The 12,932-nt window shown below is 48.1% G+C and overlaps 1 protein-coding gene across 8 annotated transcripts in view; it reads right to left on the minus strand.

Moving 5' to 3' along the window:
* MICAL3 (microtubule associated monooxygenase, calponin and LIM domain containing 3) overlaps positions 1 to 12,932 on the minus strand; it is a 166,107-nt gene that overhangs the window by 93,340 nt on the left and 59,835 nt on the right. For all 8 annotated transcript variants that reach the window (XM_037514636.2, XM_054696587.1, XM_037514637.2 and 5 more), the window contains exons 2-7: positions 7,603 to 7,945; positions 5,790 to 5,997; positions 3,813 to 3,929; positions 3,439 to 3,540; positions 2,763 to 2,918; positions 1,699 to 1,799 (exon numbers count right to left, since the gene is read on the minus strand). In XM_037514636.2, coding sequence (XP_037370533.1) covers positions 1,699 to 1,799; positions 2,763 to 2,918; positions 3,439 to 3,540; positions 3,813 to 3,929; positions 5,790 to 5,997; positions 7,603 to 7,866 — 948 coding nt within the window. In that variant the 5' untranslated portion in view covers positions 7,867 to 7,945. The remainder of the gene's footprint in view (positions 1 to 1,698; positions 1,800 to 2,762; positions 2,919 to 3,438; positions 3,541 to 3,812; positions 3,930 to 5,789; positions 5,998 to 7,602; positions 7,946 to 12,932) is intronic.

Consider the following 12,932-nt stretch of genomic DNA (forward strand, 5'->3'; position numbering starts at 1 on the left):
ACAAGGATAGTCCAGGAGGCTGGGAAAAATATACTAAAAGTGGATCAAAGGTTTTCAAAATAATACATAAGATTCTGAAAGGCTTCACAGAAACCCACCAACAAAGACAAACAATGATGAGAGAAAAAGGGCTCTCCACAAGAAGGACTAGAAACTTCTCTGTTTCGGAGGTTCCTGGCAAATGGAGCCAAGTTTTTATTCTCCTGAAGTGGGGCCTAAAGTTTCAAGAGCCTCTGATGGTACTTCCAGCTACCACTACAAGATGTTAAAAGCCAAAACACAAACACTCAAGCTGGTCCTGGACACAGCGTTTGCTCAGCACTAAGTGGCCACAGTGGGGTCAGTACCTAGTGGCATACACAGACGGCAGGCCCTGCTCTCCTCAAATCCATCAATACATAAAGAAAAGTAAATCAGGTCTTGAAGCCTAGAGTGTTCCTCCTTAATTTTAATTGGTAACCATAATTCTAAGATGGTAGCTTAGAGCCTTAACTTAATGCTAAGACAAGCCAGCTAATTCATTTGCTATTCTTTTTGAGAGCAACATAACAGCCCCAGATCATTAACAAATCAATTTTATCAAGCATCCAATCAGATATCTCTTGCTTGTGCTTTTGGCAGAAAGGGCTGAGCAAATTGCTTTGTACCGTTTCTCCATATAAAGGACCACGAGACTGAGAATCATACAAGGTATGGGGGTGCAAAGGAGGCTGGGCCTCGCCACGTGCCCATCAGCCTGCCCCCCACACCACTCCCAGATAAGGCAACAGTGTAATTCAGGCTAAAGGGACTTGATTCATCAGCATCTGCAGAGACAAAGGACACCCTGAGTCAGTTAAGCGTGGCTGGTGGGAACTGTTATTGGCCTGAGTCAGCACATCTGGCGCCTCCTACTAGGCTTCTTGTCACATGGGGACAGTAATTCTCATATTCAGGCTCAGTAGGACTTGAGAAACCCGCTGTCAGGAGCCCTTCCTTTCAGAGCCGTCCACACTATGAGTCTGATTCCATATTGCAGATCATTATCTCAGGGAAAGTCACATGGTTAGTCACAAGGACTGAGTTGGACCAGGCTAAGGACAGGAAGCCCTTACTGTTAGCTCATAAGGGGGGGTCTAAGCATACCCTGAGGCAGAGTGCTCCCACACCCCCACCTATGTGAGCCAAATCTGCAATAAAATCAGAACCACCGTCAGGTTCCCATAAACACCAATAATCACTTCTTAGTCCAACCCCCTTCCCTGCATCACACCCTCCCAAAAGAGGACCCATTATCCAGCCAATAACAGGGCATACATGGAATTCACAATAACCACAAACTACCATCCCTAAGACTAAACTGAGTATTTACGCATGAAATGGTATCTGCAACTTGCTTTGAAACAATCCAAAGGCAGGAGTGGGGAGGGGGTTGGGGAGCTGAAACGATACTGGCCATGTGTTCATAATTGTTAAAACTAGGTAACAGGCACACGAGGGCTTGTATAATTCTTTCCACTTCTGTATACATTAGAAATTCTCAATAATAATTTTTTTTTTAAGTTAAATAACATTAGAGTATGCTCTCAGGAGAGGTGTTAGGTGCTCATTTTCATTCCTTTGCAGGAAGAACTGATCAGATAATAGCGATCTTTCTCCTGGTGATCACATTAACCTGTACAGCACAAGAGAGAGGTCTGGAAGAAATCCATTGCTCACATGGAGTATCACCCCTTTGTCTAGTAGACTCTGCTTTTTGGCCGTCATCACGAAATAGTGCGTGTCGTCTTTGTAGTAGACAATGTTCTCCAAATCAATACCTGCAACCAGAAAAGAAACTTGAGTATGTAAGTTAGCTGAGATGAAGGGACATTAGGGCAGCCAGAAATCCTGTATGTGGGTCCAAAGAGACTGGGGTTGTACAACTCCATGTAGAGAAAAAGAAAATAAAAAAGATGTCAGAGCCCAGATTCTCACTTTCTGCATTCAGTTGATGAAAAGGAGAGCTTTGTTTCCCCTTGCACTGCTCTACGATCAGTCGACACGCAAGTCACCCTAATGGTGATCAGCAGTAGGCAGACATCTGCGGATGATAAGACTAACTTCTAGCAAGAGGATTCGGGTTAGTTCTCAAGCTAAAACCTCGGCCAGTTCACTCAAGGAAGCTGAGCGAAGAACAGGAGAGACAACTAGATGCTGGAAACCGAGAGTGAAGTACTGACTTTTTAATTCTACTCATCTAGAAAAAAAAAGATGTAATGGAAAGAAATCACATTGTAGAAAATGGAGCATTGGAATTTCCTGCACATTTGTTCAAAAGCTATCATACCACCACCTGATTCCTACCCAGCACGCGGCTACCTGTGAGCCCACAGTGGGGCTCAGGGAGACTACGGCCTCGGGGCCTAGAGTCAGGTGCTGAGTAAACCGGAGGACTACCAGCCAACAGCGCAGTGCACCAAGCACCCCCATAAGGCCAGAGCGTAAAGGAAGGGGATGATGAGGATTAGAAGAAGGCAGAAATGACACTTCAGAGCAAATAAGAAAATAACCCAATCCAGAGCGTCCCAGTCACCGCGGCGAGAACAAGGAACACCAGAGGCAGAGATAAGCTGCCTGGGAAGCATTATGCCAAGGACAAAATATGGGAGCAAAGAGAAAAGTAGAGGGGTGGACGATACACAATAATCCCAAATGCCTCCCACCCTACCAGGCCCTCCAAGAGAAAAATCAAGAGGTTATTTAAATTTCTTCCTCATTGCTTTAGGGGCATCTACACCAACCTGTGGCTTCCCTTAGTTCCTGGAAAAATTTTTGGTTGAATATAAAAGCCACACCACTGATCTCTTCCACTTTGGCTTCTGCTGTTGTATTTCGGTTAATAAAATTCGCTGTGATAGCAATGGCCAGTTTGCCACGAAATTCTTTGCGACGAAATCCTGGAAGGAAAGAAATGTTCAGAGGTGGCAAGAGTTGGCCAGAAGGAAGATCACTTCAGGCAAGAGGGGGTGTTGATGAAGACAGAAGGGAATGTGGGAGTAGGAATGAATGGGAAGATTTTAGGGTAGCTCTTCTCTACCTACTTACCTAAGAACAATTCAGGAAGGGAGGCAGGTAGGGCTCCTCGTGCACTAACAATTTGAAATCTGACTAACCAGACGATTACTCAGCACTAGGGATTCCATCCTGTTCATGGATGTTTAGATTTAATCTTGCAGTGCTAACCTCAAAGTAGAGCTTGTCTCCTAGTGTCCTAACAAGGGTGCTGTGTAGGACGTAACTGGAGTCCCAGTTGGCCAGGCGGGAGAGGGCCTGCCATTGAGTTAGAGTCGGCAGAACACATACTAGCAGATTCTTAGGAGCGGGGACACAGAGAGCGAAGACAGACACATCCCAGCTTGGGCGAGGGCCACTTTTCACTCTGCTATGAACCAGGCGAAAGAGCAGAGGTGAGTATACCTTCCAAGGTGTTCCGACGGCCATCCCCTCCAATGATCACTTCAAATTCATATTCTGACACAGGGTGGGTCTTGGGGTGCACCAGTGCCCGCCAACCTATCCCTGGGAAACAAAGTGAAAATGAAGGTCATTACCCTAGCCACATTCAGATATCTGAGACCTCGCTACATACTCAAGCAGGCATAGCGCACAAGGCCAAGTCAAAAAGAATGTGGTACAAGCCACAGAAAGAAAGAAGCCTTGAAGGCAACTCACAAAGGAACGTTCCCCACCACTATAGGTTGGTTCCTCTAGTTTTCTCCCTGCACCTCATCTCTTCTCAACCGTTCCATGCCCTTTTGCCCCTCCTTCAACTCACGTGTAACCCAACTCACGTTCATTTTCCTGGTCCTCGGGAGGCTGTACAAGTCCTTGGAATTCTACGTTGACATGGATTTCGATGCCTAGGATCAAGGCTACTTTCAAAAGTATTAATTGAAGCTGACGGATACCTGGGGAACACAAGGACCATACCAGTGAGGGCTCTGACACGCTGGCACGAGTTGGCAGGCAATGCTCAGCTTCCCACCCGGCCAGCTACACAGAGTTGACCAGATTCTCAAAGCCTCCTGGAGAGGAGACATTTCCAAGTACAACCTAGAATTTCTTGTTTTCTTTTTTAAAGGAAAACACAATTTGGTGGAAGAGATATTCTAGAGACATACAAGGCCACTTCTACCTCTTGGGTTAGGTATTCAAAACAACCAAAAGCTTTGAGACAATAGGATTCTCCTGTCCATCTTACCCAGATTCAGCCAGGACCACCATTATTTACCCGGATCCGCATCCTGCTAGGACATGGCACTGACACAGCCTGCGGAAGACAGGCACCAGGGGTGTGCCTTCTGGTGTGCTAAGCAGGGCTGACTGCTTGCTGAGATCCCACAGAAGCTCTCCTTTATCCTGCTACCTCACTGATCTTCACACATTCTTATAGGGAGAAACAGGGAAATCTCAATCCAACCTTAGTTTCTTTTAGAAACTAACCAACCTGTGTCTTTCAGAAACTAACCAACCTTGTGTCTTTTAGAAACTAAAACTCCAAGTGATTGAAAAAACTTGCTCATTATCATAATGAGATTTATTTATTAATTTGCTGTCCAGGGAGTACCCATCAGGTGCCCAACCTGGCAGCACCCCAAGCACACTGAGATGAAAATCTAGTCCCTGATCTAGCAGCTCTAAAACCAATCATGCCACATATTAGGCAGACAAATGACTGAATTACTGACCTTTGGTCTTCTCTTAAAACCAATCTTACCTGCAGCCCAAGACTAAATTGCTGGAGTGCATGCAAATCCTCTAAGTCACCGCAGCTTTTTTCCCCAGCTCACCACCATAATCACTACCTTTCTGAGTCACACACCCAAGGACTCACTAAATCCCATGCTAGCACATACTTTATATCTGCAGGCCATGGGTTCTAGGATGCTTTACATATTACAGGCTGGCAGCTGGGCAGAGCCCTTCTTCTGCCAGTGGAATGTGGCAGCTATCAGCCAATGTTTGATAAATTAGCACAACAGCTTCGAACAGCACAAGTTTCTGCAGTGGAAATGTATTTACAGGGCATATCTGGGGGAGCTCAGGGGAAAGTTCCTTGGAAAGGTTTCACTGGAATTATTAATGATGATCAATAAACAAGGCTTCAGCTTCATAATACAGACACAGTCTACACTGAATTGCTTTTTGGTTAGGCCACTTAGCAGTCATGCAAACAAAACCACTGTTTGCATTAACTCTATAGGAGCTTGCGAAAACACAGGCCCAAGATTAGCCTGGAGAGGACAAGAGTGCAGCAAGTGTGTCCTGGCGGAAGGCCTCTCAAGAACCACCTAAACAGAGGAATTCCATTATTTACTGACTTGCCTCTCATGACCAAACTAGAAATCTAGTTCTTCTCTAAGTGTGGTTTTCCTAGAAGTGTGCCCCATAGCATTTTGTTCTGCCTTTAATAGAGTTGTCTATCACGTTACAGTGAGCCTGTGCTTTCTCACTGGGCTCAACCACCACTGGGTCAACGACCAAGTTGGCAGTCTCTTCCCTAGCCTGGCCCCGAGGCCTATTCCACTCACTGCAAGAGCTCAGTTAGAATCCAAGACCTAAGTTAGGAATCCTTAAGCAACACTCACTTCACTGGAGACCCACTTGTAGCTACAGAAATGATTTTGATTCCAGCAGAGTTTCTTTAATATATAGTAGATACTACTGATATCAGAGTGTAACTTCCTCAGATAATCTGCCTGTCTCTTTCTTCTGAACAAGAAGGTAGGGGGAGGGGTGGGTTCAAGACGAGAGCTGGTTTTACTTACTGATATGGTCAATGGCTCCGGCACAGAACTTGCCATAGAACTTCTTGGCACCCAGACCTCGCAGATCATGAATGGTGAATGGCCAGAGATGCAAGACATTGTTTCGGGAGAAGGCATCTCGCTTCTCAATGACGACCACCTTGGCTCCCAATAAGGATAAATCAATGGCTGTGCGGAGACCACAGGGGCCAGCTCCGATGATGAGACACTGAAAAACACAGTGGCTTTCAAGGCAAAGGCAGCACCTCTTGAGGAAACTCACATTTCTTTAAATGTTTCAAAATCTCACAAACATCATCCCGAGATTCCTAAATAGGGCTATTCTTCCTACCACCAAGAAACCTTTAAACCCATCTGGGTGATGGTAGGACACCTGTGATGACTTGAGAGAAAAGCTAGTGATTGTTATGGATTAAAAAAAGACTCTGAATTGTGAGGGCTGGGCCTGAACCAAGCACATGTTCACCCTGGGTGCCTGGTAAGGCATGCAGATCATGACATGTTGACATGGGTTATCATGTCAACAATGATTTGAAAATCATACCTCATCTTTGGTCAGTAGGAGAGGCCTTTTGGAAGGCTTCTAAGTCAAGCAGATTTCTTTCTAAGGAGACACAGTTTAGTAAATACACAAGCCAGGCAAGCTTGAGAGGCCTGCAGTGGGTCTTCTCAAATGACTACTTGGAGGCAACTTTGACTTTCAAGAGTCAAAGTTTTGTATGATAAACAGAGTTCTAAAATCACCAACTTTGGATGCAAAGTCCTGGGAAATGATCTTGAAGATCTATACACTAGCAAAGAATTTCTTGAATTTTGCTGATGAATAGCTACCCAAATGCAAACCCCACTAGGAATATCTGTAGATATGCACTGACTGGGCAAATCAGAACTCATGAAAGAGCCTTAATATTATAGTCATAAAATCAGCTGCAACTTCATTTCCCTGCTTTTCCCAAACTTCTCACAGAGGTGATCTTCCATGGGAAGAAGGCAGGCAATGTTCTGCTCCTACCCCATGTCCTCACATCTCCCCTGGTGCAGGGGAGCACACCCCAGGCCTTTGCCCACGCTTATCTGTTTCATGGAAACTCTCTGCGGTGGTGGGAGAATTATGGGGACTGTATCTGAGGAGAAAAATCAAATATAGTACAAAAATGAGTAATGATGTAAGAAAATAAAAAAGGAAGGAAAAAGAGAGAGAGAGAGAGAGAGAGAAAAGAAACTCTAGCAATACTTTGGTTCACACCACCCTTCTTATCAAAAACAGACCTTTGGAACAGGGTGGAGAGCAGTCTGAGGCCTGTGGTGGAGAGCCAAGTTGGCAAGCACTATCTATACCTTAGCGGTTAGTAAGTGTGGGATGATGACCCGGTGAAGATGATTCGTCAAGCACCGCAAAGCCACGTTCAGACAGGATGGGAACAGGGCTGGAATATTTGCTAAATGACCTGCGTTCTCTTAAGGTGAGATTCAAAATAGTCTTGGCCAAATAAAAAACCTCCTCTACAACTGGACTTCAGGGCTGTTCCTAAATAGGCGAAACCCTGATTGTTCACTATGTGACACATGAGATCCACCTGAGTTGGGTCTGGCACATGGGACACACTGCACATGCGTGACGGTCCATCAAATGAGCAGAGCAACTGGATCCGGATCCACACGTTTCCACTAGGCACACGCTTGACTTTCCATACCAGGCTGGGGCTGGACTCTGCCTCGTCCTCACCCTGTCTGCCTCCTTTTTCCTGGGTCTACTTCCTTTTCACTGGCCACAAGGCCTGCGGGGGGGGGGGGGTGGGTGTCAAACCCTTACCTTGGTGTTTGTGCACGCTTTTCCCTTTTTGTAGTCTTTGTGGCTGCCCCGTTTGTCCAACTTTGCCCAGAGAGCTTTAGCTTTCCAATAGTTCAACTTGGACTTGAGCTTGTGATAGAAGGAGCGGTAATCTTTAGGTTTCAGTTCCAGGTGGTCGCAGAGCTCTTGGAAGGCCTTGAGGGTCCCCTTGCAGGTGGTGGCCTGCACAAACCGGTCGAAGAGGACATGAGCGTGATTGGTCGTCTCGGCCTTACTCTCCTCCATGCTTCCCTCTGCTCAGCGACCTCCCAGGCAAAGGAGGCACTGGGACAGCTGTTGATCCGCCTGACACTGTCACATTAATCTAAGAAAGAGAAAGAGGAAAGAATGGTCAGCAAATCCAAACTTAAGTCTATCAGTTTTCAACAGCTGTAATTCCTTTCCAGAGTGGAGTTCCTCGGTGCTGGCGTCACCCATTCAATGCCCGGGCACTGCCTGTCTTCAATACGCCACCCGCTTTCCTGGAGGTGGTAAGATGAGTAAGACAGAGTCTGCTTTCAAGGATCTTATCTGTGAGTGTAGGACAGGCTGTTAGACTCGTGAACAGAATGCTAAATGCACTAGACTAAGTGACCTGAGAGGGAGAGGCACAGGGACATGGGGGACAGAGAGGCGTCTGCTGGACCGCAGTAAGGCGGAGTTCTTCTGCAAGATGAACCATGGGGAGTGGTAGCCAGGCAGAGAAGGGGCAAGACAAGGAACAGGCAGAAAACAGGGAGGCTTGTGAGGGGCAGGCAAGAGTGAGTCACAAGCCCCAGGTTTGCAGCTCAGGCCCCTGAGTGAATGGAGAACAAGACAACAGTTGGAACCAAAACTTCATCTGTGAGGGGGGATGGAACCGTCCCATTTGCACTGTCTGGGATGCTCATGAGGCAGGCCTCGGGCTTAGGGGAACAACTGGGGACTCAGCCCCAGATGTGGGAGTGGCCAGCAGAGAAGTGGTGGCTGAGCCTATGAAAGCAGGTCCCACAGGGGAGTCCACGGGAAGAGAAGAGCATGAGGCTCAGCAACCCACAGGGGCTGGCAGAGAAAGACGCCACAGCCCTGTGAAATGCGGAGGTGTGAGGGCTGCAGAGAACCGAAGGGACGCCAAGCCACCAAGTTCAGAACTCTCAAGGTCAGCAAGGGCTTAAGGTCTGAAAATGGGCTGCCCCTGCACACAGCAGCGCATGGCAGGGCGGGAGGTCTCACAGCCGCTCCCTTTGGCTCCCAAATCCAGGTAACAGCAATGATGACGCCCGTACCGTGCACTTGGCCAGACCCTACGCCCCTCCACCCTCCGTCTGCTGGACAGCTCCGAGACGGGAGCAGCCCCTGTGCGGTCCTTTATCCGCTCACCCCCTGGCTGTGCCATCGTCTCTATTCTGCGTTTTCTTGCTCCTCGCTGCTTAGAGGGAGGAGGCAAAGGGCCAGACACCAGACGAAGCCCCAGGAGAACTGAGAAGCAGAGAAGGGTAAGAGACAAGCACTAACTTGGCTTTGAGCCCACACGTGTCAGGCACTGGTTGCGCGACCCTGTGCCTCACTCTGCCTCAGTAGCTTCAATTTTCCCTTGTGTAGGACAAGGAGGTGAGGCTAGATGATCTCTACAGCTCCCCAGTTTGGAGTTCTGTGAGGGGAGCGCTGAGGAAGTCCTGGCAGTCACAGCTCCTGGAGCGCGCCAGGATGGTCTGTCACAAATTAACCCTAGCGTGGCAGACACGGTGTCACAGGGCAAGGGGAAATGAAAGGGGAGCTGCTGATCTGCTGTGTAAGAAGGGGTGTGGGAGCAAGTGAACCCAGGGTAGTGGGAGTTACCACACTGATGTGCTGAGAAAATAAACTCTCAGGTGCCATGGAAGAGGCCCATGTTCTGCCTGATGCTCTCACGCTGGGTAAGTCACTGAGCAACAGAATCCCTTCTGGTGTGTGAAACACCTTCTGCTTCTGCCACACCTCAGCATACTACTGGGAGGTTAAACCAAATCAACTCAAGATGTGTCTGAAGTCTCATGAAAGTAATGACTGAATATAAGGAACGACCATTTTCCCCAAACGCTTTCTCTGTCGACAGACACAATGTTCTTCCAAGTACACTGAGGTCGAGTCAAAGACGGTCACTCTTTACCCCAAACACCCGGTGTCTCATCTGCAATACAGCAAGCCCCCGCTTACCACCGACAACAGATCCTTGGAAACTGACTTCCAGGGAAATAACACGACAAAACCAATTTTACCACGGATACCAGCAAGAGCTGAGTTCCCACAGCGTATTTCTGGCTACACAAGCATCACCAAAGTGCTAAAGAAAGATGCAAAAGGCTTCCAATATTAAGCAGTCATCCTCCAACCTGCTTACTCCAGCTGAGGGCTGCCGGAGGCCGGAGCCTACTCCAAGAGCTCGGGACGAGAGGGGGAGCCCACCGTGGACAGGACCCACGCCCTCCGGCAGACTGGGGCTGTGCAGGAGCAGTAACGGGCCTCGTGTGCACAGCCCTGGGATGTGGGAAGGAAGCAGAGCGCCCAGAAACCCCCCAGACACGGGGAGAACACGCACACGCCACACTGATGGGCGTTCTGGTCAGGAATCTATTTTTCCCCTCATCAACATTTTACCAAGAGGGTGTTAAACAAGATCACGTTATTTTTTGAGCACCTGCTTTGTATTTCTTACTCAACCTCCCCTGGCCCTGCCTATAAACACTATACCACTAAAAACACGGATTATCCCCAGACCCACACGGCAAGAATCCAGCAAGAAATGGGTTTAACTGGAACAAACTCTCAGTTTGCCCTAAATAAGTTTACTCTAGGTAGCAGAAAGCTGCATGAGAAATGGAAAGTTCCAGGAAAGACCCCCCTTGTTTTTCTTATAAGACAAGACTTATCTGAGAAACAGTAGCTAGTCAAAGGATGGCTTGCAGGGGCAGCAAAAACAGGCTATGTTTCTCCAAGGTCAGCGCAAAGGGCGCCAGGTAACAGCCACGATTAGAAGCAAAGGCCCCAGGTTGTTAGCTCTGCCCCTCTTCTCTGTGCAGTCGGCCCTGCATACCCCACCCGTGTTCAGTCAACTTGTACGTCACCACAGTCAGAACTTTGCATACACCAGGTTTGATCTCTGCCTGGAGTCAAGAAAGAAAAAGATTTTTTTTCCCCAAACAGCAGCCACCTTCCACTTCTTGCCAGGATTTGGAGTGCTTGGCACCCTATGTTCCTGGGAAACCAACTAGTGGATGATCCTGCAGCATGTGCTCCTACAGGCCGTCCCCGCTGCCACACCTACCACGTGCTCACCCCTCCCGCAAAGAGTCGGGGCAGTTAGCTCCAAAGGGTTCTGCTGTGTGAGCTGACCCCCCCTTAGTAGCTGCAGCCCACTCTGCTTGAAACAAATAACTCACCGCCACAGTGGGGCTCACAGCACAGAGCATTTCAAATCAAACCCCACCACAGAGGGACACCTGATAATAACCAGCCCCCAATCCTCCCGTGGAGGTAAAACACTTCCTCGAATGCACAGGTTTCAGCTGCTGCGCCAGCCGCCTGCTTCCGAGAGGTGAGAGGCGAGTCTGAGTGCCCAGTCAGGGAGACCTCAACCTGCAGGTCACTAATGACAACAGATAGTGGAGGTAAGCGGGTTCCCGGAACAATGCAACAGGCACTCAAGGTAAGACGACGCACGATGAATTCCCGTGGGGTGCCTCACTTTTCCAGCTTTGCAAGCCCAATGGCCGCAGCAGTGAGCAGCTCTAGGGTGCCTCCTGCCCAGCTCCCTCGCCTGCTGGGCTAGGGTGTCTCCTCTGAGGAGGGAACTCACCCAGCATTCTGCTACATTTGAGGCAACACGAATGCGTTTCCCTCAATTCCCAAGACCAGCCCTTCCTGGCCTCTCCTGAACCACCCCTGGGCGCCATACACCCTAAGATCCTGGAAAATCAACATTTATAATCACAGGAACCAGGAACCTTGGTCAGAAGGTGCCAGAAATTCCAGGGACTGAACAGCCAAGGTGTAGAAGGAAGGAACAAGGGAAGTGAGGCGTCTGAGGAGGGAAGAGGAAGAGGACGTGGTGCGGATTTCCATGGCATGGGGGCCAGTCCCGTCCGCTGACAATACCCGGCATGCTTTGCCCCATGGCAGCTGACTGCTGACTCAGAAGCCCTGAACATTCCTTGGCTGTGGAGGAAAGGGCTGGAGACACAGCCTACGAAATGGGCAGGAACAGGGTTTATGTTTCCATTTACAACAAGAGTAAAAGGCTGTCACTGACTCATGGCTGGTTACCAGCACGCTCAATCTCTAGCTCGTAGAATAGGTGGGTGGTTATTTGAGGGGTTGCAGGGAGAATTATATTTAAAAATAGAAAAAAAGGAAAGAGAAACAAAACAACGAAACACGAATTGTACGTCGAGAGTATGAAGCAGAGCCAAGCTGGGTGAGTTTCTCCTCCACGCAGCATATTAACACGTCAGCAGGGCCATCTAAGAAACTCTCCCCGCCACTCGGCGGCCTGGCTTATCTAAACAGAACTTTGAAGCAGGCTTATAGGAAGGGATGTTTTGGGGATGTTCCTAGGAAGAAAGTCTGCTGACTAATGCACTTTCGGTTACAGAGGTGCCTTCAAATTCTGTGTCAGAGATAAGAACCAAAATGGCCAACATGCCTTGGGTCCCTGACCAGTGTTTCTGCAGCAAGGACCGCTCAGGCCACTCCCACCTGTGAGAAATGACGACCTCTGCCTTTCGACTGTCCCCAAACTCTAGAAAGTCCAAGCCAGAACCAAACACTCAATAAGCAGAATAGCTGATGCTGATGCCTGCCCCCAAATAACCCAGAAAAATAAGGAATCAGAAAGAACAGTGCCCGAGGCCCAGCGTCTTATAGTTTCCTCATTTGTAAAGTAAAAGTAATAGCCACAAATTACAGTGTTTTGCAGGAGTTGAGGCCCTGAGTGTAAAATGTCCAGCAGGTCAGTCATACAGCAAGACCAATAAAAGGCAGTATTGTTATTATTGTCTAGAAGTTTATAATCCCAGCATCAAAAGGTCATGCTCAGCTACTTAAATGGCTCCTTATATAACAAGACGAGAAAGCTCAGATAGCATTGCTTTTTGAAAGAAAGAAAAATGTCTCAGAACTTTTCTTGTTTTTCATCCCTCTTTTTCGTCTCCATTCCATCGAATTCTAGCTCCAGACTACTTCTAGTTCTCTCCATTCATTCTAGTTTCTAGAAGATGCAGTGATAGCATTGAGGGAGAAAGGGGCCAAAGGAATAAACTCTGCATCGTAAGCTCCTGACAAACTTAGTTATTAAA

Source organism: Talpa occidentalis, unplaced genomic scaffold (assembly GCF_014898055.3).
Source record: "Talpa occidentalis isolate TD23 unplaced genomic scaffold, MPIMG_talOcc4v2.1 talOcc4.16, whole genome shotgun sequence".
NCBI classification, from domain to species: domain Eukaryota; kingdom Metazoa; phylum Chordata; class Mammalia; order Eulipotyphla; family Talpidae; genus Talpa; species Talpa occidentalis.